Genomic DNA, 24,889 nt, shown 5'->3' with positions numbered 1-24,889 from the left:
TTATAAGGATGTATTCCCTCTCAGCGCTTAGATGGTTTGCTCATTTTAAAGTGGAACAAACTGTTATAAATGTTTAATATTTACTAGCTGCGTGATAAGTAAGGAAGAAGAAAAAAACACTTTAGGTCATGCTGTTACAGAAAGATAATCGCCTTAGACACAACAGTGATCGAGGTAGTTCCTGTTATCACAGCTATAAACATATGTTAAGTTACAGCAGATATAAACAGTCGTTCCCTCGGCAACCAAGTTCAAAAATGAGGGGGGGGGGGTAAACTTTTGAGCAGGATGACCAGTTTAAATTATTAGTTTTGCCCTTCGGAAGCTACATAAGATATTTACTATTTACATGTTTCCCCGAAGACAAAATAATAACAATTTACTCAATTTAATCATCCTGTGCAAAAGTTTACACCCCCCTGGCTCTTAATGTATCGTGTTGCCTTCTTGAGGATCAGTGAACGTCTGCACCTTTTGTAATAGCCATGTACGAGACACGAGAACCGAGTTAGTTCCTGTTATCACAGCCATAAACATATGTTAAGTTATAGCAGATATAAACAGTCGTTCCCTCAGCAACGACGTTAAAAAATGAGGCTTGTTTCCGAAAAACCCCAAAAAGCATAAACTCCTCTGTCCTCTTCTGTCGGAAAACTTCAAGCTACAGTTTTACCTCTGACTGTTACAAAGCGCTGACACTGGAGACTCCTTCCGTAAACGATAAATAAACATCTCCGGACAGAAAACTCCACCATATCGATGATTATACGTGTTTTTTGTTTAAATCTCTGTAATAGACAATACAAGTGCCTGTGAATGAGTCGTTACTATAGAAACAATCATTAAACAATAGTGCATTCATATAAACCTATACTGTCGAATTTTAATCAGCACCTTCTGACCAATCAGATTGAATGGAATTATCCTGTGATATAATTCTGTTTAAATAAACAAATTTATAAACAACAGAGACAACACTGGGCATCTTAGGGTTAGCCAGGGGGGTGTAAACTTTTGAGCAGGAGGACCAGTTTAAATTATTTCTTGTTTTGCCCTTCAGAAGCTACATAAGATATTCACGTGTTTCCCAGAAGACAAAATAATAACAATTTACAATAACAATCATCCTGTGCAAAAGTTTACACGCCCTACCTATCTTTTACCCAACCAACCTGATTTTTATTTATTTTATTTTTTTTTAGTTCTCATGCAATTTTGAATTCTCTTACGCTTCTAAGCGCCTTTCTCACTGTCTTTATTCTTCACCAAGAAATCTATCTCTTCTAGCTTTTTTTTCTTTCTTTCTTTTTTTTTTTTTTTAAAGTGGATGTTATGTAATGTAATAGGCATCACTGTCTCCCTCGGTAACCGGCTACCGTAGGACCATGACTGGAATCTTTAAACAAATTTGATTTCTCAACTCATTTGCCTTCTCTAAACGCTGCCATGTGTTTGATGTTACGTTTAAACGCTTTCAGCTCAGCGGTGGTAAGAGAGTTAACGAGAGTGAGGACGAGGCAGAGACGAAGGTACGGAAGGAGAGGGAAAGAAAGTTCATCAGAATCAGGCAGACAGTAAAAAGAATGTAAAGGAATTGATTGAGACGCAGGTCCTGTGCCAGTACTTCTTTAAACGCTGCCTTATTGGTTTCTCCTCTCCGTTTTTCCTTTTGGTAAAATCCAGCACTGTCTTTTGGAAGAATTCTGCTTCACAAAAACCCTGTCTTAGGTTAAAGAAAGAAAGAAAAAAAACACTAAAGTTGTGTAATATCTGGCTAATGGCTTTCCTTATTACAAACAATGTACTTTACAATATAAACTGCTCGTTACTGTAAGCCATGTTTGGACAGATTTGGTTTTACTTGGGCCGCTGGAAATATTTCCATCCTATATCCGCTCTGTGATTTTACTTCCGTCCAGATGTCCAGCATTAAAAAGCTTTCAGCAGTAGACTCGGCAAAGGTCTAATGCAGACGTTCTCAACCTTTTGTCACTAAAGCCCTATAGCAAGGTGGAGGAGCACAAGGTCTCTAACCTCCACCAGCTCCGTGATGTCGTCATGGAGGAGTGGAAGAGGACTGCAGTGGCAACCTGTGAAGCTCTGGTGAACTCCATGCCCAAGAGGGTTACGGCAGTGCTGGAAAATCATGCTGGCCACACAAAATATTGACACTGGGCCCAATTTGGACATTTTCACTTAGGGGTGTACTCACTTTTGTTGCCAGCGGTTTAGACATTAATGGCTGTGTGTTGAGTTATTTTGAGGGGACGGCAAATTTACACTGTTACACAAGCTGTACACTCGCTACTTTACATTGTAGCAAAGTGTCAATTCTTCAGTGTTGTCACATGACAAGATATCATCAAATATTTACAAACATGTGAGGGGTGTACTCACTTTTGTGAGATACTGTGTATATATATATAACCTAATCTATAATGTGTTTTTATAGATAGATTGATAGATAGATAGATTAGATATATAGAATGATAGATAGATAGATAGATTTTTGTTTTGCTTTTGTACTTTTAAAAAAAAATGATTTTTTTTTCTTTTTTTAGACTTTCACCTCGGGTACAGTTTGTTAGACGAGCGATCGTTGGGAGAAAGGAGCGAGGAGTCCGTATCTTCCCCGAATATCATTTCAGTCTGTTTTTTCTTCACAATCTAGCAAATAACAAACTGACTGGCACAGCTGCTAATACAAGGAGTCGTGAAATAACTCGAGACCGCACCTGGAACTCCACCTCCCTCTTATCAATCCTATAAACTCCGTATGAACTTCCTGTAAGTCCCTAAAACCTCCAGGCTGTATAATATCCACCCAGAACTCCAGTGGTTTCTAGAGTTTCGCCACCGTTTACAGCCCTACAATCTTTCTTTATAAACACTATCCGTTAAACATGACGATGGCAGAAATGCAAAGTGATTTATCTAGCCAAGTACTCCCTGTCTATACAGGTGATATAACTGCATTATTCTACTCAGATACCTTTGGAAAGTCTGCATGCCATCTTCATGGTCATCGGGTTTGTCCTGATTTGGTGGCAAATATGATCGTTTTGGGGGTTTTTTTCCAGCTTTAATTTTTGAGATAACGACGGGACAAGAACAGTTCGCGTCAGTTTGATGTTTTCATGTAGTACGCATTCAGTTCGCTGTGACATCACTGTAAATATGTGAGGGATAAAACACTCTGGAGGGCATGCCGCTATAGGAAAATAATCAACAGCAGGGTGCTAAGATGAGTGTATTATTTTCCTAACAACATGGCCCAAAGTGCCTCGCTTGAGGTTAATAAGACAGCTTGTCGTGTTACAGAGAAACCACGAAGCGTAAACTCCTCCGTGTCGGAAAAGTTGGAAAAGGTGTTGTACTTTATCAGTACAGAGAGAGAGAGAGACAGAGAGAGAGAGAGTCAGAGAGAGAGAGAGAGAGAGCGACAGAGAGAGAGAGAGAGCGACGGAGAGAGAGAGAGAGAGAGAGAGACAGAGAGCGACAGAGAGAGAGATGTCTGGATCCATTCAGTCACCATGGCTGATCAGGTTTTACATGCTACACTGATTTAAAGCTGTCAGGTTTTATATATTTTATATGCTTATATATCATGCATCCATGTGTGTGTGTGTGTGTGTGTGTGTGTGTGTGTGTGTGTGTGTGTGAGTGTGTGTGCATGAACATGCCCAGATATGACCACAGCACTCCATAGGAAGCAGTATGGATCATATTAACGCAGGGGGTCAGTCAGAGGTCAGCGGTGAACTCTCTTACAAGGCCAGATAAGCCGTCTGGAAGTGAGAAAGGTCGTGACCCTGGAGCTTTCCTAATAACCTGCACTAAATCTGTCTGGCGTTGAAGAGTTCACTCCTGTTTCGGTATAAGGAATACATCAGAAGCCTATCTCATCCTCTCAGGTAAAGGTAGATATGACAACATCAAAGGCAGTACCTGGAGATAACTAGCTGCGTGTGTGTGTGTGTGTGTGTGTGTGTGTGTGTGTGTGTTGAGGAATGTATATAAAAACACTTTCAATCTCAGATCTTGTCAAAACTCTGAGGAATTCCAAGAACATTTTACATATATATATATATATAAAATGTGTGTGTGTGTGTGTGTGTGTGTGTGTGTGTGTTTGTGTGCGTGTGTGTAATGGAGAGTCAGAAAGCACAGACGGTCTTTCATTAAATTGTTTTTAAGAATCGTAAATACATAATAAACTGTCAGTTTAATGCACTTGTTGGTTTCGGTTTCTTGACACGAATACAGAGAGAAGTAAATCATTTGTAAAATATTAATTAATTAATTAATTAATTATATGTTGGACTGATAATGGAAGCCCAAGCGGTTCACCAAAAAAAAAAAAAAAAAAAAATAGTTTTCACGATTTTTTTTTTTTTTTTTTTTTTTTTAAATGTTACAACTTTTTATAAACGTTCACTAAAAAAAAGAAAAATTCATGCGCCACACGGACGGGGTTTTAAAATTGCGTGTAACTGCTGATACGGTGGAGTTTTCTGTAAAGAGATGTTTTATGAATGTTTAAGGAAGGAGTCTCCAGAGTCAGCGCCTTGGAAAGTTTTCCGATCCCTTCAGGACCGAGGTTTCTTGGTAACACGACACACTGCGTACGAAGGAATGACTGTTTATAGCTGCGATAACGTAAGTGAGAACAGGAACGAACTTTTTTTTTTCCTGGGACGTTCCACGGCATTGAATGCGATTATAAACAGATTTTTTTTATTTTTTTTTTAAAGTACGGTGATCTTTGAACAGGAGATTGGAAAATAATCAACGTCAGGGTGATAACCGTAACTCCGCTGCATCGCTATAGCGATATCTATAACATCACCCATGCTTCTGTCTCTAATTCTGTTGATTGTTGAGGTCAGAGAGGGGTTTTGTTCTCTCTGAGACGAGGCTGTTAAAGCTCAGCCGAAGTGTCAGTTCCAGCCCGTACAGGAATGCAGGAAATAGGAGCCGGCTAAAGGGGAAAACCGAGGTTCGTTACTTGGCACTGGGAAACCCGCTGTGTGGAAATACACTTTGCCGCTCACGTTACCAGCCGCCTCAGACGGCCGGCGCTCCGTCACGATCCACCTCGACGTGCAGAATTCATTAGTGCAGGCTCAGCGAGGACGAGACGATACGGGTCGGGTCGTTATGAACTCGAGGCGATTCACCTGCTGATTAATCAACTTGTTGGCTTTTGGGGCAAAAAAAAATAAAAAAAAAATACACATCTGGATAGCATGCTTCGTTTTAAAAGGGAAATCTTTCGAGCTATGTATTAAAAGAGACAGCTGTGAGTTCAGCAGAAGCATTTGGAGCCATGTAAAAGATGTAGCACTGGAATGCTAACTGAAGCTGATCTGTTTTCCTCCATGAACCTGAATCTGTTTCTTTGATGTACAATGATATTTCTGTAACGTGCGGTGAGTGAAGGCAGGACTCAACGTGCGCTTAATTAGGGCGGATCCTAGTCAAAGTCCATAGCGGGTTTCGATACACAGGCCGACGGCAACAAATCAAAACAAAGAACGGCGGGACCGCTCGTAATCGTAAGATGGGGGAAACAGGCGAGAGTCGAGACCGGGAAGACCATAACGAGGCAATAAATTCACAGGAAGACTTGAGAAAAAGAAACAGAAGAGGACAAACAGACAAAGTAATCAAGGACTAAACACAGAACAGGTGAACACGATAGGGCAACAAATCAGTGATGGAACAGGAACAGTTTCGATTTCTGTCTAAAACACAAACAATGGCCCATGGAAATCTAAACAAAACACAGACGATGTGGATTCAGAACAAAACGACCCTGGGAAAACTGGGAATTTGTTACAGATTCACTTAAAATAGAATTTATTAAGTAAGGAATACGAAACATCAGGGCGTGTCGTCATACATACGTGTCAACAAATGTGAACTTGGAACTGACTTCACTTTCAAACTTGGTGCGTTTGAGCCACAAAGTCGGAAAAACATGGACGCCTCCATGGAATGACGTGTTTAGCTAGCGACAACGTAGCCGGCTAACATTAGTGATCATGCGTTTATGATGCATTTACGTCCTCGGGTCAGTCTTACTTAATAGATTTAACCGACCGACAATTGTGTCTAAATACTGATACGAATTCGTTTAAAGCAGTGGAGCGATATTTTATTTATCGGTCCACGGTGAGAGCGGCCATGTTTGATTCGACGCTACGCGGTAGACGCCGAACTCGGGGTTGAGGAGACCTTACCGGCTTTCCGATGAGGAATTCCGAGTTGAGCTGATTTCTTTGGACTTCCTAGTCGGAGGTTCGGAATTACGAGCTTTAGTTGAACGCAGCATTAGCACCATAGCCTTGCTTAGCTCAGCTCACTTAGCACCATAGTCATCGACAGGTCCGCTTGTTTGGTTAGCACCACAGTCATTAGCTTAGCTTAACTTTCATAAGCTTTCATAAGCAGGCTTGTTTAATAAGCACAAATGTGCAATGATGTCTAAAATATCCTGGGGGGAAAATTCACCACTTTGCTAGAAATGTTTATTTTTTTTTTTATTGCTCATCATCATCATTTATCTGTTATGACCTTATGACCTTCTGTTCACTTTGTCTCACGCACACACACATATATTTAGCCATGCTGTTAGCATCTGTCTCTGTAACTAACACATTGGAGCTTCCACACATCACGTAGCCCATCTGACTGTAGTTAAAGACTCTATGTGTCCTAGCCAGCCATTTTAGCTTCCACCAGGTCTCCTGTAATGTCCGGCCCACGAGTGTTTAACTCATTCTGGATACCAGACGGCAATTAAGAGCCAATTAAGTCATTAAGGCAGCTCTCGACTCGCCTCGTGCACGACGACAGATCGGCCGATAACAACTTCCTGCCACGTCCTCCGAGATACTTCTCAGAGATATATTTAAATCTCGAGCTTGCGCACATGTCCATCATTCTGCACCGCATCTAAAGGAATAGTTTGGCGGAGGGAGAAAAAAAAAAATGTACGCAATTTTCCACTTACTGCTAAATCGGCCGAACAAACCGTCACAGCTTGACTGCTAATGTAAAAGAATCCAAAGATAACATCAGCACCTCGGGCTACACCGAGCGACGGATTAGCTGAAGCCCCTTCACACTCTCACGGACGACTTTCACCACAGGGTCCGTGTGTAGAGCTGGTAGTCTGAGGACTGTGAAAGGACTGCACTGTAGGAATGTCATCGCACAGCGCACAGCGCCGGAGGTCAGGAACATCGTCTGTGACTCACGAGGTCATGGGTTCAATCCGAAATCTGATGGCTGATAATGTACTGCTAATTCAGGGCCCTTAACCCCAAGATTATTGCTTTCGGGGGATTTTCCGTCGGGGGAATTTGGCGTAATTGGAAAATAGGCACGCTTTCGTAACCTTTTTACGTCTGGATCCGCCTCTATCTACGGGCTCGAAAAACCCGTTTCTTGACAACCAGGACATAGATAGTGCAAAGTTCATGCGTGTGCGTATGTATGAACGTATACGAAGGTATATCTAAAACCAATAATGTTATGTATGATATATTTTTAGAAGTTTCTTACACACGTGTCTAAAATGTGGACGAAAAAAATCCAATATGTGATAAAGTTGTTTCCATCCATCTATCCGTTTTCTGTACCGCTCATCCTACACAGGAAGTCCTCATGTCTGTGGTACCTTCTGGCTCGCCCTTTAGTTATGCTGTCATAGCTAGTCTTGCTCCGGAGTCCCTGCTTGCACTCACGCTAACTACGCTGTCTTTAAACATTATGGGACAATTACTATATCTAATAACCTCTCCCTCTCTTTCCGTCTCTCGCCCTCTCTCTTTCAGTCAAGCTACACATGATACTCCTGCCATACCAGTGAGCCTGACCACTTCTGCTCTCCAGACCTGCCTGATCCATCCTGATGCCCTGCCACCCAGATGAGGACGGGTTCCCTTTTGAGTCCAGTTCCTCTCGAGGTTCCTTCCTCATATCGTCTCAGGGAGTTTTTTCCTCGCCACCGCCGCCTCTGGCTCGCTCGTTAGGGACAAGTTCGTAAATTAAAAATGTATACTCTGAATTGATATATTTCTGTAAAGCTGCTTTGGGACAACGTCCACTGTTAAAAGCGCTATACAAATAAATCTGAACTGAATTACTGAAGCAAATTCCTTGTACGCTTGTCATATCGCATACTCGGCCATAAAGTGGTTCTGATTCGGGAATGTCCAAGATAGCAATCCAGCGCTCTGGGCAAGCAACATCCCTGAGAAGAAGCCGCGTACGAGTGAAGAGTAAGCTAGAGATGGCTTTGTTTGCAGGCGCAGATCAATGTAGAGCTTATGAAAATGGCAGCCGTGTTGGACGTAGCTTTCTTAAATTTAGATTTAAGCTTCTATAAACAAATAAAATCACGAAGTACATGAACTGACTCCAACTTCTTCCCATAGCATGTTATTCAGTATGTTGTATATCCTATAGTATAACTGTAGCATCGTATGGCAAAATAAACTCAGGCCGGTGCTAATCTAGATCAGAGGAAGCTGGTAGCTGGATAACAGGAGCATAGCGGTTATCTTGCCAAGAACAGTGAGGTGGCTGCTTTTTTTTTTCCCCCGCTGTTGCTCCGCCGTTGCTCAGTCCATTACGATGCAGCTCTGGAATGTAAATATTTACATGTATGGGAAGGTCAGACGCGCTTTAATTGCTTCATTTAAACACGCGCTATTTACAAGAGATCCAACCAGACAAGCACAGAGTGAAGCGGGACACTGGGCCGACGTGCCTCTGTCCTCGCAGGAAGGTCCTTGGCTCGGAATGTATGTGAATATTTCGGCTAATCCAGTCTGGAGGACGCCGTCCAAGAACCATCAGCACGCAGAGCTCAGAGGGGCTTCGTTAGATAAAGACGGAGTATGACCGAATGGAAACAAACAACGGTGCCATGTACTGTACAGTATGTAACTCCACGACTCAACGGTCAGGTCCATTCAAATTGACACCGATTAGTGGAAATGCTACGCTAAAAGGGATGAAGTGCTGTACAAGGTTTAGTATGCTAGCAGTAAGACAAAAAAAAAAGGACAGTTAAGAGTTGAACTTTTTCTTAATGGGAAACACTCTGGAGAGAGTTCTCCAAGAGAACAGACTTGGGTGAGAAGGACAACACGCTCTCTCCCTGTCAATCAGGGACACTAAGCACTGGCTTCTATGAGCTCATGTATACTGAAGTCTGAAAAGGTGTTTCGGAGGTCCTAGCTCTCGTCTGTTGTGTGATAGAGAAAAGGTAGGAAATGGCAAACGGTCAAATTTGGGGGGAAGAAGTTGCGGTGTCTTGGGGAGAGAACCAAGCTTTAAGATTCCAAGTGGTGGTTCCTATAGGGGATGAGCATGAGGAACATTGTCATTTCCACGCAGTGGTGTTCAATCTGAGATGTTTCTGTGTTATGAAATTCCCAGCAATTGATGATCAAGTACACAATGAAAGTTCTAAAATATATATATATATATATATATATATAGTGAAAAGTATGACAACCCTAATTTTAAGATCCCAGTGTGCAGTAGATCAGGACAATTTCGAGACATCTCAGAGGTCTCGGCTCAGAGGTCTTCATCCACTCTTAATGGGCACAGAAGACCTGAGACCAACTCTTTAGACTTCAGGATTGAAGCAGTGAGATTGTTGTTCAGTATTTATAACTAGCTATAAAAAGGTCACTGACTAGCATGATCTTGGCTGGATATTACAGGGATTCCTTAGCCGTGTAAAATGGGGGATTTATGAATAGATGAAGAGATTTCTACGAGAGAGAGAGAGAGAGAGAGAGAGAGATTCCCACTGTGCCAGACTGCAAAGCGCCTCAATCACCCATAGAGACTCCCATCCCCTTGAGGTCGCCTTTGACATCTGCAAGGTTGTAGCCTTTGACCCTAGTCTAGAACACGGCATCAATCACATGGGTGTTTTTGGTCTACATTCAAACTTTATGCATATATGGGTTGTACTCTAGATGCTTGTACATTTGGTGCACACTTCCGCACTTTGCTAGCATCATGTTCCGATTAGAAGGCAGCTAGCTTGCTAGGTAGGCCGCATTTTTGGCCTGCTCTCAATATAAAAGCTATTTCTTACATTTTAAGGCAGCATCCCATGTATCATCCTGGGTGTAGAAAATTTCTCAATTCTTGTAAATGAAAAATGTCAGACGAAACTAAGGCGTTGTTTACAAATTGAAGCATTTGAAAGCTAGCTGGGTCATATTTGCCTTCATGTTTGTGTTTCTGGATGTCAGAAGACCCCCCGTGGTCAAAACGAACTAGCCGATGTAATGAAACATCACAGCTTATGTACAGCAGCTGGCTTTTCCAGCTAACTGGCTAATCACTTAGGCTAGCCTGCTAGTTAGCTATATTTATTTCACAAATCAGAAGTCGTGTTCTGCACCAAGAAAATAGATGCCACTGAACAAGCCACACCGACGAGCTACGAACTACAAGGGACACAAGCACCTTGCTAGTTGCTAGTGTGAACATTGGGTTTCTTTTGGCGTTACTGTGTTGCTAAACTGATTCAGCTAACCTGCTTTCTAGTACACAGTCCTGGGGATAAGTTTTCGGGTCTCCTGCCTTACAGACAGACCGGCTTCCTGCGGATTTTTCCACTTTCCCTCGGGCGTTTGTGTGTTGTGTGTTTTAAGCGAGAGTTTTAGCTAGCAGTCCGGCCCTGCTGTCTGTGCCTGTCTGCCTGGGCGGCTCCGGAGATGAACCATGCGCGCTCCTCGGCCTTCTCCAACCCACCTGAGAGCTTTCGGGCCAGACACGAGTCTTTACCAGACCCAGAATCAAATACACACCCCATCATATCCGGCATCCCGACGTCCCATGAGTGGCAGGGTGCTCTGTGAAGATGGGTTCTGCTTTTCTGTAACATTCCTGAGCATTCTTCCTCCCAGCTTCTAGAGCTGTTGGCCATGTTATATGGGGAAGGTTTTGAGGAGAGGGAGAGAACCTAAGAGTAAAGATTGAAGGCAGCGTGGATTTGAGAGACAAAAGTGAGAGGAGGTAAAAGAGAGACGAGAGAAGGTGTTACCGGAGAAAGAAAGAGAAAGAACCAGGAAGAAGAGGTGTCTTTTCACTGCAGGAAGTTCTCAAGGAACTGAAGGACTTTTTCCTTCAGGTGACTTTTTCTCCCATCACCTCAACAAGGACTTTTCTAGTGTTACGTTCGTCTAAAAATTTGCAACTCTAAATATCCGACCGAAGAACGCCCCCCCCCAAAAAAATTCCTGTTTGAGAAGTCAGGAAGGTCTCATTAACCCTGAGGTCAGCATGTGACGTCAGATCAACATGGCAGCAGATCAAAGTAGCACTTTTTCAATCAAACACTTCATGGACCATGGTTCCAGGAACCTTTTCATGACCAGCGCCAGGTTCGTTTTCTTATTTTTTTCAGACCAGGAACTATTAGGGGTGGAGCTTCTCGCACTCGACATTGCATATCGGTCAAAGGTGAACTTTTTCCACGGACTTTTATTTTATTTTATTTTTATTTAAATGTGTTTAGCTAACTGTTTAGCTGTGTTTTAGGTCTGTGGTTGTATAACCGGTGAACTTCACGGATTGGCCGGGAAATCAGCCTCAGTCCACTGGCTAAAAACGGTCAAAAATGAACTCCTGAACATTTTCACCTTGCTATTAAGATTCCATTCAACATACTTATAGGAACTTATCAAATAACTCTGACAATGTTGTGATGCCTATCACTTTAATAGAATAAAACGTAGTGATGCTTCACAGATCCTATTTTGTGAACCGCAGGCTTAGAGAATGAGTAAACCAAATCACTGTGAAGATCACGAGTGTGTTTGCCATTTCTGTGGCGCTCCTTTGTTATGTAATCGATAGCCTGGTTTATTCTTGTGAATTTCCAGCCTTCTGACCGCTCGACTGTGTGTTTTCGAGCCCGAAAACGCAGGAGAGCTCTATCGCCTGTGTCCGACAAGTGCTTCTGGGATACGGCTTACTCGGTTACGCGGACAAAGCAAACACAGGAAACTCGATCCGAAGTGCAAATAAGCAGTGGCGTTGTGTATTTTCGAATGTCTCGCTCTGGACCGCGTTTGGATGTTTGTGTTTGTGAATAAATCTCTCATCCTGCTGCCGTCCTCGGCGTTATGGTTAACCGTGTACGGTTTGAAGGAGAAACGGTTCGTCTGCTGCCAGAGACGGCTCGAGTCGAGACTCAGAACGTACTGACAGTACAGGACGTAGGTAAAAGTCTGGGTAACGGGTCCGAATCTTACTCGGTGTAAAGAAGGGAGGCAGAAATCGACGGGTGTGACGGTCAAAGAGTATCAAAAATCTAAACGTACGCAAGTATTCAAGCGTCAACGTTGAGTTTTCTTTCACCATCCTGAAACGCTGCACTCGTTCAACAATAAAAACAGACTAATTTCCCCATCTATCCATCTACCTCAGCGAAATATACCAGCGCTGCGGCTCAAACCGCATGCTTATGTACTGTTCTAGGCTGTTACTGAATATTAACACTAACCGGGTTTCATGTTACAGTTAGTGTTTGAATTTCAGCTCAGATGGAATAAACAGTTTAATATGGAAGTATTTTGATTAAATGACACTGCAAGAATTGTGTACATCTGTTAAAACTAAATGAACAAATATATATATATATATATATATATAATATATCCATCCATCCATCTTCTATACCGCGTTATCCTCTTCAGGGTCACGGGGGAACCTGGAGCCTATCCCAGGGAGCATCGGGCACAAGGCGGCGGGGTACACCCTGGACAGGGTGCCAATCCATCGCAGGGTACAATCACATACACACTCACACACCCGTTCGTACACTACGGACGCTTTGGACACGCCAATCAGCGTACCATGCATGTCTTTGGACTGGGGGAGGAAACCGGAGTACCCGGAGGAAACCCCCGCAGCACGGGGAGAACATGCGAGCTCCGCACACACAGGGTGAATGTTGGTAGAAACGTTGCTCGTGTAGTGAGGTGGAAAATTTAAAAAAAAAAACGGTCCAGGAAACAGAAGAGACGAGAGGAGATGAAGAAAGGAAGTCCGCCCGTCTGACCTAGACGTTCTTTCTGTTCGGGTCGACGTTCGTGCCAGATTTGACGAAAGCCTAAGTGTTCGGTTTTATTAGGACTCAGTAACACACCAGCCGTTCCCAGTGTGTGGAGCCGTTCCCAATTCAGATCTCCCCGACTCGAGGCATTTATGTCTTACATTAATTCTTCATGTCCCTCCTTAAGTCGATCACACGTTCAGACTTCAGCCAGGACGCTGTTCGATTGAACGTCCGCCCCCGGTCCCCCCCCCCACCTCAAGTTCAAGCTCGTCACACTCATTTTAAAACCGTCCTTTTCCATTTCATGCTCTTTTAGTTCTTCTGGGACTACATCTATGCGGAGACCCACAGGAAGTCCACATGTTCGAAAGGCCCCTGATTGGAGCCGTGATCAAAAAGAGCTCGGCGGTTAAGCTCTTGCCAGAAACTTCCTCGCTGGCTGACGCAGAACATCCATTACAATGACATCCGATACGCTTTATGCACAGTTTAGAAGTAATTGGAATTGACTCCTGAAAGGTGTAGGAGGCATGAAATTCCCTAAACGGCATGCTGCGAATGTACAAACTACAAAATTCCTACAATCGCACTCGGGCTACGTGTTTATTCTGCTTATCGTTACCGCGTGCAGAAATTTGACACGGCTAGACAGGCCGAGCAGTTTTATATTTTCTGTCCTTTTGTCCTGTCTTTTTGAAAAAAAAAGTTTGGTTTTTTTTTTTGTTTGTTTTTCCTGAAAACGACTATCCGAAGGATTCGGTTTAAAACGTATCGTCGGCTTTTCGGAAAGTCGGTCAGAGTCAGGAGAGAAAACCTAAAGATGTGGCATCTTGTAAATGATTGCGGAATAATAGAGAACAGTAAGGATATCGTGCGTTAAAAAAAAAAAAAAAAAAAGAAAAAAAAAAGGACCCGATCCCATGAAAGACAGAAGGCAATCTGTTTGGAGTTAAGACGCTGTAAGGAAAGGGATGAATGCTAAACCCGTCCCTATCTCCAAACGTTGGGACTATTATTAAGCATCGAAACAAAGACGTATGAGGAAACTGGATACGAACGCGTAAAGGTTTTAATAAAAAAATAAATAAAATCAGCATAATGATACAGAACTGCGAAAACGCACATGAGGTAACTATTTAAGCGAGAAGCACCGAACACGAGACGCAAAGAAAAAACGGCCCGAGAAACATGAGACGAGAAGCGAAAACACGCAATGACAGAGAACGCAAACCGGAAATATATACACAGGGTGATGAAGTAATAAGAAGAGACATGTGACCCAAATAACAGACTGAACTAACAAAAAACAGTGACCTGACAGAGGAGGAGAAAGTTAAATTAAATTACTTTTTTTTAAAATAAAAAAAAACCAAAAAAAACGACAAAAGCATGTGAAAACAAGCAATGCTCGCCATTATGGGAACACAGTAACTTTCCATCTACGCTGGGAAACTCGTGCGCGTCAATAGAGCTCTCCGTAGAGTACAGCTCAATGACTGGCCTTCCTGAGACCCTGTTTCTATCTAAGGGGCTTTTCAGCCATGTTCAACTCATCAGCAGTGTCTGAAAACGAGTCTGGACCAGCCTCTTGGAGCCGGAATGACTAACCTAGCTGAGATATTGATGCGCAACCCGTGGCTCTGAAAGCACTGTTTCGCACGCTCGACTAGTCTCTACCACAACCCCTACTGTGCAAATTCATTCGATTCGGCTTATTTGGATTTTCATGACATTTTCTTGTGCCGGATTTGTGTTGTGATCGCTACGAATGCGTTCAGGTTCAAATCGCGGGCCTTGTCTGGCAGGATCTTTAGAATTGACCGTGGTCGTAATCAAGAGAAAGATAAGCCATGATCCCAAAACAACAGGAAATAATCCGTCCATCCATCCATCCATCCATCCATCTTCCGTACCACTTATCCTACACGGGGTGGTGGGAGAGACTGGAGCCTAACTCAGGGAGGACACCCTGGACAACCCATCGCAGGGCACAATCGGTGTGAAGGGCATTCATACACTACGGACAATTTGGGAATGCCGATCGGCCTACAGCGCATGTCTTTGGCCTGGGGGAGGAAATCGGAGTACCCGGAGGAAACCCCTAAAGCACGGGGAGAACATGCAAGCTCTACACGCACGCAAGGCGGAGGCGGGATTGGAACAACCAACATCTGGAGGTGCGAGGCAAACACGCCAAGCGCTAAGCCACTGTGCCCCCAATAAGAAATAATAATAATAATAATAATAATAATAATAACGTCACGTCCGACTCCACCACCAATTCAGGAGCCATCGCTCCTCCAATCCTTCTTCTGATTAAAATGAGCACACCTGTTTCCTCTGTATTCCATGAGCTCGTTTTTCCCACGCAATCTTCCGACTTTCTTTTGATTGCAGTTCCGAGCATTGTTTCTGTCTGTTTTCTCCACTTTAGATTTCAGCCTCCTACACTGCCCTGTTTGCTCGTGTTTTGACCTTCGCCTGTACCGATTACGACGCTGCAAGACGATTCAGATTTTTGTGACATCACCACCACCAGCCGGCACTCCAATCAGTCCAGACGTGACATGGATCAGGCTCACCTCGTTATGAATTTCACCCGTTTCCTCAACGCCGAGCATTTCTTCTTCTTTCGAGTTTGTTTGTCTGATGGGTCGAGCCACGCCTGCATCCCGTTTGTGAGTTTAATAACACCGAGGATTCGGATTTATTAATAAAGAAGCTCGCGATCACATCCACCCGCTTGTGGCACCCGTGAGGCGTGTTGACAGATATCACTTACCACCTCTCCTGGCTCTCATGACTCTCTTAACACCACGGTATGAATAAATAGAGTGTTAACTTTCGACTATTCGCAGGGACACATCTGAAAGCTGGAATTTCATCCACACTCGAGTTCATCAGAGTTCATCCGGATAAGCGAGACAAATAAAATGTGCTTAAAAAACAAACCTTTCTCACACTGGGTCTGGGAACGGGACGGGCGCTCCGACCTCGTCGGGGAAGAAGCCGTCATCCGGTGCGTGGCGTACATTTCCCACGATTCCTCACCGCACTCCTTTGACAGCGTAGTTAGGAGAATGAAAAGTGAGAATCTGTTCGGCTCATGTGACGTCTCTCAAATTAGCGCCGGAGTCTCGCGGCCTTGCAGGTTCGGTTGCAGCGAGTCGGTGTGTTAGCCCGTCTGGGAGTGTGTGTGTGTGTGTGTGTGTGTGTGTGTGAGTGTCACCTAGCGAAGAGGTTATACTCCAGGAGCTGTAACAGACCGACAGAGGGTACGTTATGACACCAAATGAGGTCAGTTTTATATCTGACCTCACTTTGGTGCTTTTTATATCGGCTGAGAAATGAAAGGCAGATAGTCTCCACGCTTGTGTCATCACGTAATTAGGTTACGGGGTCCGTCTTTCAGTCCGTGGTCACGGGACACCGCGTAACACGATTCTTCCGAACTGCTCATCGTTCATCTCAACCCAGATCTATCAATCTATTCAACGGCGCAGCACTCTCCCAGAACTGCAGCACAATCAGACGTCTCCTTCGGTTTTGTCTCGCTCCTGTTTGTCAGTACATAATAAATATCACCTAATCCACAGCCGGGTCTGCTTGGACCGCCAATTTCCTCCAGGAGATACACACATGACTCAGTGCAATAAATCAAAACGCTGCCTCAGATGCGTCCTACTCGACAAGCAGATGGTGATGTCATCAGCATGAGATTGTCGTCACGTGATTATTCAAGTAATACCCAGAATCACTGGGTTCAATTCATCAGCTCCAGTTTGTTCATGTCTGTCATCAGACTACCATGGCCACGCCCGTTTCTCCCGGGAAATCTACTGGCCATGCTCTTCCTCACCTGCTTCCTGTTTGGCCCTTATTTCTTTCACCTCTTGGTTTTTTGTTAAGTCTGAACTGTCTTTTATTGTTTTTTTCTCTTGCTGGGGTTTCAGTTACGTTCGGTTTTCTGCACCTGTCCAGTTATTGGTTTGTTAGCTGATTGTGCTCACCTGTTCCGTGTTAATCATTGATTAGTTTGTGTATGCATGGCCATTGTTCATTGACTCTTATTGTGCTCTTTGTATCGTTACTTCCAAGCCTTGGTTTCCTGTTTCCACATTCTGTTTTTGTTTTACTTTGATTATGGATTATTTGTTCATAGTGAGTTTACGCACGTGCATCGTGCAAGGATCTACCTGGACACACACACACACACACACACACACACACACACTCACACACACACACAGAGGCACAAACATTTGGAATATAAGACTTAGCCTTTTCTTTAAAAAATACTGAGTCAGTCCTGCTAGTGTGGTGTCCAGGGTCAGGAAATCCACACACACACACACACACACACACACACACACACACACACACTGACCTGGGAAAAGCTGAGCCCGTTCAGCGGATGACACTGCTCCTCAACGTTCTCCACGGCTCCAGTCTTCTTGCCCATGCGCTCAGCCTCGCGGGCGAGGAACAGGTCGAGAACAGGCGCTCCACGCCACCTCACGTCCCACTCCGTTAGCGAGTTCACCATCAGCATCACCCAGACAGGCCGTTTGCGCTCCCAGTCTCCCGCGATGGCCTTGAACAGGTAGTCGGCGTAGAAGCGCTGCTCGGCCTTCACCCACGCCGGCATCATGTGCCTCACGTAGTCCAGGTGGCGCTTCAGTCGGAGGTAGATGTCCCGAGGCAGCAGACTCCTCAGGCTCTCGCCGTTAGGTAAGAGCTGACAGTTGGCCAGCTTGGACACGGTCACAGGGTCGGTGAGGTCGAGCTCGAAGAACACGCTCGTGCTGCTCTGAAATGCACGCTTCGAGCTCTCAGGCACAAAGTCCCACACGCGTGTGTACGGCACATGGATCGTACCGAACAGGTAGGAGGGCGGCTGAGGGGGAGGACGCTTTACCGTCCACAGGAACGAGTTCAGCTCTCTCTGAGGAGGAGGACACACGAGAGTGACGGTGTCAGAGGTAAGTAGAATCATTACACAAAGGTCGAGTTACAACCTTCTTAACGTAGAGTTAAAAACACGATCAGAAAGCCGTGAGTTCAAATCCCAGGACAATCACAGAGCCGCTTAGAAATCATTATAAGTCGCATTTTCGGTTGAATTCGGGGAAACCACCTGAAGCGTTCGTCGTGTCGAACTATTTCAATCGCTTTGGTTTGATTTGTTCATCGCAAACCGCTGAAAGTCTGTCCCTTTCGACAATAAACCTGATTTGCAATGGGGGGGGGGGGGGATACGTTTGATTGCAACTGTATATAATTAAATAATAAATACATATTTTAAATATGAAAATGTCATTTTAAAAAACACATTCCAATACTTTATTATTGCTGCCGTTGTTTAAAAACTAGATTAAATCGTCACTGTTGCATATTGTTGTTTAGAACCGTGTATATTCTTTTACTTTTGTCGTAACTATGTTATCGCTAAAATAATAACTGGAACAATAATAAGATAATCATTTAAATAGTCTCTTTTGGGCAAAAGTTGGCACTGGAACAAATCTCTTAGGCTTACAAATTAGTCTCTGATTTTTTTGTTTGTTTTGTTTGACAGTTTCTTCGAGTGCCGTCGTATCGTTGTAGGTCCAGCTGGACTTTTTTTTTTAAGGCGGGGGGGGGGGGTACTAAAAAAAAAGCACTGAGTGCAAATCGTCTGTGATGTCTGTAGTAAATCTTCGCATGATGAACACAAGGGTGTCAAAAAATAAATAAATAAAACATCTTAAGCAAGTGATTACGAGCAAATCGAATGAACGTTCCTTATCGTGCAGCTATCATAAATAAACAACTTAAATAAAATAAGATATAATAATAAATAAAATAAGATTGTTCGGCTTGTTTTTAGACGCTTTTACTCATTTCAAGCTTCAAATGACCTAATTATAAATTCTATTCTTTTACAGTAAAATGCTTAGAATGCTACTGATCATTTTTGTAAATATTTGCCAATAAACAACAATTAAAATTACAAAATAAAAGTCTCGAAATAGGTTTTTATAAACCAAAATATATTTGGTTTCTAGTCATCTATATAGGAAGTATTTTCTATTACTTATAACTATATATATATATATATATATATATATATATATATATATATATATATATATATATATATATATATATAAGTAATAGAAAATACTTCCTATATAGATGATAGAAGATATTGTCACACTGTAAGACCGGATAAGTTCATTTAACTCAAAAGATTTGAGGAAATTCAAATTTTTACCTCAAAATTTTTACGTTGATAAATCAATTTCTTTAAGCCAAATACACTTATATAATATAACAAGTTTGAGTGAAATTGCTGTTATATTGAAGTGTCTTTGGCTTAAAGAAACTGATTTATTTGAGTTTCCTCAAATTTTCCGAGTTAAATGAACGTATCCGGTCTTACAGTGCGCTCGCTAAAAAAAATTTTCCCATTTTTTGCTGGGACATTTTGACTTTTTCTACGGCATGCAGTTCTGAACACGACAGACCTTCCTTCTGAGCCGAAACGTGTGTCTCAAGTGACGTTCATTTATTTATACCTCATAAGCTTTGTTTTTTATTATTTATACCTTATAACCAAGTTACAACCCAATTCTTTTATCTCAAGCGCGTGTGCAGGTCTAGCGTTTTAAAACGAAAAGAGAGAAAATCATATTTAAAGCTGTCATTTCCTGCTGAACATCACGGGCATTTTGTCGGACACAGTCGGTGTCTGATTGCAAGCCGAATTGATTAGACTTTCGTCCGTTTCACGTGACTATCGAACAGCTTGATCGGAGCGTGACGTTCACCCTGTGAGGAGGTCCCTCTGAGCTAGCGAGGCTTTTAGACGTCTTTATGCAGACTGACTTTTCATCGCTGGGTTTGTTAAACTAGTTCCTTCCACGGCATCATACCTGCAGACGGAAATCAAGGCAAGGTGGTTAGAAAGTCAGTAAAAGATTATAGGACAAGCAAACTCCTGGATTCGGATGTGGAGCTCGTGGCTCCGGGATCGGCGATGGTTTTAGACATGACAGTGATGTCTGATGGGTTTTCCCAGACCGCCTTACACATGCCGTTAAATCTATACTTAACATTACGTTCACTTTTATGGCATTTGGCAGACGCCTTTATCCAGAGCGACTTACTGAAGTGCTTTGAAGTGTCTCTGTCTTCAGATAAATACATGCTGAAGCACAGAGTTAAGCATGAAGTGAAATGATTGAGAAATGGCTATGATTCAGCTGAGAGAGAATATACTGTCGTGAATAAAACTGTCAAATGAGTGTAAGTGCTTCTGTTTTCATTCAGAATCGGCTCTCGGGTCTCGGGCATGTCGGCTAATCGCGTGCGTCTGGTGTGAGGGGGACGGTGTGATATCGTAAAGGTTACAGTTTGATCCGTTTTAAATAACGCTTGTACGATTCGAACCGTGTGTGAACGGGATGAATTCAACTCCACACGTCCACGAGGGTAAAGGATGCAGTCGAGCCTACTGAAGACAGAAAGTACACACGGTGTGCTAAGCTGCAATCCCAACATGAAAACACACACACACACACACACACCGCGCGCGGTTAAAATTCATGCCGTTCAGTCAAATCCCACAGTAAAGTTCGGCTCACACGGCGACTTTTATGTTAAATTGAAATCTGAGAATCTGTGTTTTATAAAAATGCCCCAGTGAAAGGAGTCTCAGATATACGGACAGACAGACAGATATACAGACAGACAGGCAGACAGACAGATATACAGACAGACAGGCAGATAGACAGATATACACAGTGACAGATAGATAGATAGATAGACAGACAGATATATACATAGTCAGACAGACAGACAGACAGATAGATAGATAGATAGATAGATAGACAGATAGATATAGTCAGACAGACAGATACATAGTCAGATAGACAGATAGATACATAGTCAGACAGACAGATACATAGTCAGATAGACAGATAGATACATAGTCAGACAGACAGACAGATAGACAGATAGATAGATAGACAGATACATAGTCAGATAGACAGATAGATACATAGTCAGACAGACAGACAGACAGATAGATAGATAGATAGTCAGATAGACAGATACATAGTCAGACAGACAGACAGATAGATAGATAGATAGACAGACAGATATATACATAGTCAGACAGACAGACAGACAGACAGATAGATAGATAGATAGATAGATAGATACATAGTCAGACAGACAGATACATAGTCAGATAGACAGATAGATACATAGTCAGACAGACAGATACATAGTCAGATAGACAGATAGATACATAGTCAGACAGACAGACAGATAGACAGATAGATAGATAGACAGATACATAGACAGATAGATACATAGTCAGACAGACAGACAGATAGATAGATAGATAGTCAGATAGACAGATAGATACATAGTCAGACAGACAGACAGATAGATAGATAGACAGACAGACAGATACATAGTCAGATAGACAGATAGATACATAGTCAGACAGATAGACAGATAGATAGATAGACAGATACATAGTCAGATAGACAGATAGATACATAGTCAGACAGACAGACAGACAGATAGATAGATAGATAGTCAGATAGACAGATAGATACATAGTCAGACAGACAGACAGATAGATAGATAGACAGACAGACAGATACATAGTCAGATAGACAGATAGATACATAGTCAGACAGATACATAGTCAGATAGACAGACAGACAGACAGACAGATAGATAGATAGATAGATAGGTAGATAGATAGATAGACTGACTCAGACAGATGAACAGACACGAAAACAGACAGACAGACAGATGCCAAGTTTGGAAGCAGCCTAAATCTCTTTTATATTATGACATCACCGACATACACGGAGGAAAAAAATCATTTATTCCTAAAAAAAAAAAAATGGCGGTTTGTACAGTTAATGGTTCTTAGCTTCCTCAAAGGGTTCTACTTAGGTTCTCCATATCTGATAGAGAAACAGTGGAGTTTTATATTTCAGGGCTCCCTGAGCAGGACCGCCATATTTGTTTGTTTGTTTGTTTGTTTGTTTGTTGTTTGTTGATTCATTTATTAGAGAGTACAGTCTTGAATTAAGTGTTACGGTTTTGAATTCTACTCTAAGTGCAAATGTGCTCCTACTTGTAAATGATATAAATGTTCGGTGAACTCAGCACTTAATTTAAACACTTGATTTAAGTTATTTTAACACTGAAGAAGTTCAGTAATATCATAACGAGCTTGTTCTCTTCCGTATGATTTATCTTAGCTCTGTGTGTGTTTATTCAACACTGTAAGGGTTCAGTAAACACTGTGGGAACTTACAGGAATAAAACCACGTCGTTATTAAACGTAGTATTTCTGCTCGGTAGTTTGTGTACCCTGTCAGGAAATATGACACTAATGATATCATAATCCTGGTCATTCTGTCCATTACCTCAAACCTGCAGAATTCCCGAACTGATACCATGTGAAATTGCACACACTAATTACACACACTGCATACTTTATCATCTGATTTTTACTAGCTGACTTTTGTGTAGATCTTCACTTCGACAGAAACGTTTGAATTACATTTCCTTATTTAAAAGAAGAAAAAAAAAAACACCAAAGACACTCTGTACAAGTACAGATGAATGACCAGGACTCACTCGTGTGCATCATCATCATCATCATCATCATCATCATCATCACTTTCCTCTGTCACATTAGCCAAAGAGGAGAACGCGAAAGAAAGAAAGAAATATTTCACTTGGCACCAGAGTTTGTTTCTTTTAACCGAAATGTGACAGGAAACTGGCTGAGTGCCTCTGGAGCTTGTAATTGTTTTAGCAAATGTTTCCATGGGATACAACAACAACAACAACAACAACAACAAAAAGAATAATAATATTAATAATAATTAATAATAATAATAATAATCACCATAATAATAATAATAATCATCATCATCATCATCATCATAATAATAATCATAATAATCATAATAATAATGATGATGATAATTATAATAATAATAATAATTATTATTATTATTATTATTATTATTATTATTATATTATTATTATTACTATTATTATACTGTTTTTTTCTACAGAACAGGCTTTACATCATAATCATGTTTATTCAATAGTCAAGTGTTTAATCCTACACTCTTAAAAAGGAAAGTTCTTCAATGGTTCTTTACAGCACCATTTTTTTACTGTATATGATTCTTGAGGTGATCTGTACGGTTCCGTGGAGATGAAAGAAACTCTTTATGTTTCATTATAGGTTCTTCAAGGTTGTCATCCTGGAACAGGTTAAAGTGAACCCTATAAGGTTCTTTGTAGGACTGGAAAAGGTTCTCCTGGCGTCACTCTTAAGAACCTTACTCTGGTTCCGTAAAGCACTAAGTGGTTTTTAGAGAAGTTATGACAGCATGGTTCCTTGTGGCACACGACACTGCTGTGAAGAATCGTTTCTGGGTTCTTTAAAGCACCGGTACATAGATGGTTATCTAAAGAACTTGGAAAAAGTGTGTGTGGGGGGGGGGGGGGGCTTTTTGGTTCAAACCGGAACCTGCATTTTTAAGAGTGTAAGGAATATAGCCGTGTTATTAATCCGCCACGTCATCTTTATTGCGTGATTGTAATGAATTGCAGGTTCAAAAAGGTTACGGCCTCGGCCTGAATACTAAGCATGCACTTAACACACCGATCAATCAATCAATCAATCAGTCAGTTAATAAAGTTGATAGCAAAATGTAACCATATATAATATAATATATAAGGTAATTTTAGATAACATAATATAATATACAATGTGACTTATTATATATAATTTAATAAGTTAAATATAATCTGTGTTATTATTATTATTATTATTTAAAAAATGTTATGCAGTAGAAATGTTGCCTAATATTCACTTCTGTAAGTCAATATGGATAAAAGTGTGGCAAATACAGCCAAAACCATTTGAACATAATAAATGAATAAAAATTATTTACTTCATATAATTATTAAAAGAAGAAGAAGAAGAAGAAGAAGAAGAAGAAGAAGGTTGACTTCTATGGCACTTTTGAGTTTAGTGCCCCAGTGTGTAAAGCCATTTTGAAACCTCACTGAACATTAAACTTAATGACTGCAATAAAATAAATGATTTACATAAACAGAATTAAAGTAATTGCAGGCACATGCACAAGGCGGATCCGAATGAAAGTTTAGACTGCAGAAACACTAACCTGGGATAAATGTGTTTCAGATCACCCTTTTTTTAAAAAATGTCATTTCTTATATATATTTTTAATTCCTTGGGAATTTAGAAAGGACTCAAATGCACTAATCTGCCCATTTGACTATTTGTCTAAAGATCAAAGCGACTCCTGCGGGGTCCGGTGTGATGATGATGATGATGATGATGATGATGGTGATGATGATGATGAAGTTAGTCTCTTACCGTCTCTTCCTTGCTGCAGTGTTTCGGTTTCTCCCGGTTTAGTAATAATAATCCCGCTGGAAATAAAGTCCAGAAGAGCAGCCATCCGAGCGCTGAGCTCCGCTTCATATCGGGAGAGAACACACACACACACACACACACACTCTCTCTCTCTCTCTCTCTCTCTGTCTCAGACACACACACACACACGCACGCACTAGACTACAGGTCGATCCGATTAAACTCGGCGCTTCGTGAAGGCGCGCGGAGCGGTGTGCCCCTGCGCCATGCTCGCGTCCTGACTTTCACCGAGAGCGCGCGCGTGAGCTTGTGCATGTGTGCGTGAGTGTGTGTGTGTGTGT

The 24,889-nt window shown here is 42.0% G+C and overlaps 1 protein-coding gene across 1 annotated transcript in view; it reads right to left on the bottom strand.

Annotated features, from left to right (window-relative positions):
* The window catches only part of trabd2b (TraB domain containing 2B), a 70,150-nt gene extending 45,494 nt beyond the window's left edge, over positions 1-24,656 (bottom strand). The window contains exons 1-2 of the mRNA XM_053625920.1: positions 24,549-24,656; positions 17,496-18,053 (exon numbers count right to left, since the gene is read on the bottom strand). Coding sequence (XP_053481895.1) covers positions 17,496-18,053; positions 24,549-24,656 — 666 coding nt within the window. The remainder of the gene's footprint in view (positions 1-17,495; positions 18,054-24,548) is intronic.
* Between the last annotated feature and the right edge of the window lie 233 nt (positions 24,657-24,889).

This window comes from Ictalurus furcatus, chromosome 5 (genome assembly GCF_023375685.1).
Source record: "Ictalurus furcatus strain D&B chromosome 5, Billie_1.0, whole genome shotgun sequence".
NCBI classification, from domain to species: domain Eukaryota; kingdom Metazoa; phylum Chordata; class Actinopteri; order Siluriformes; family Ictaluridae; genus Ictalurus; species Ictalurus furcatus.
Note: the sequence above shows the minus strand (reverse complement) of the source record. Positions and strands in the feature narration are given on the sequence as shown.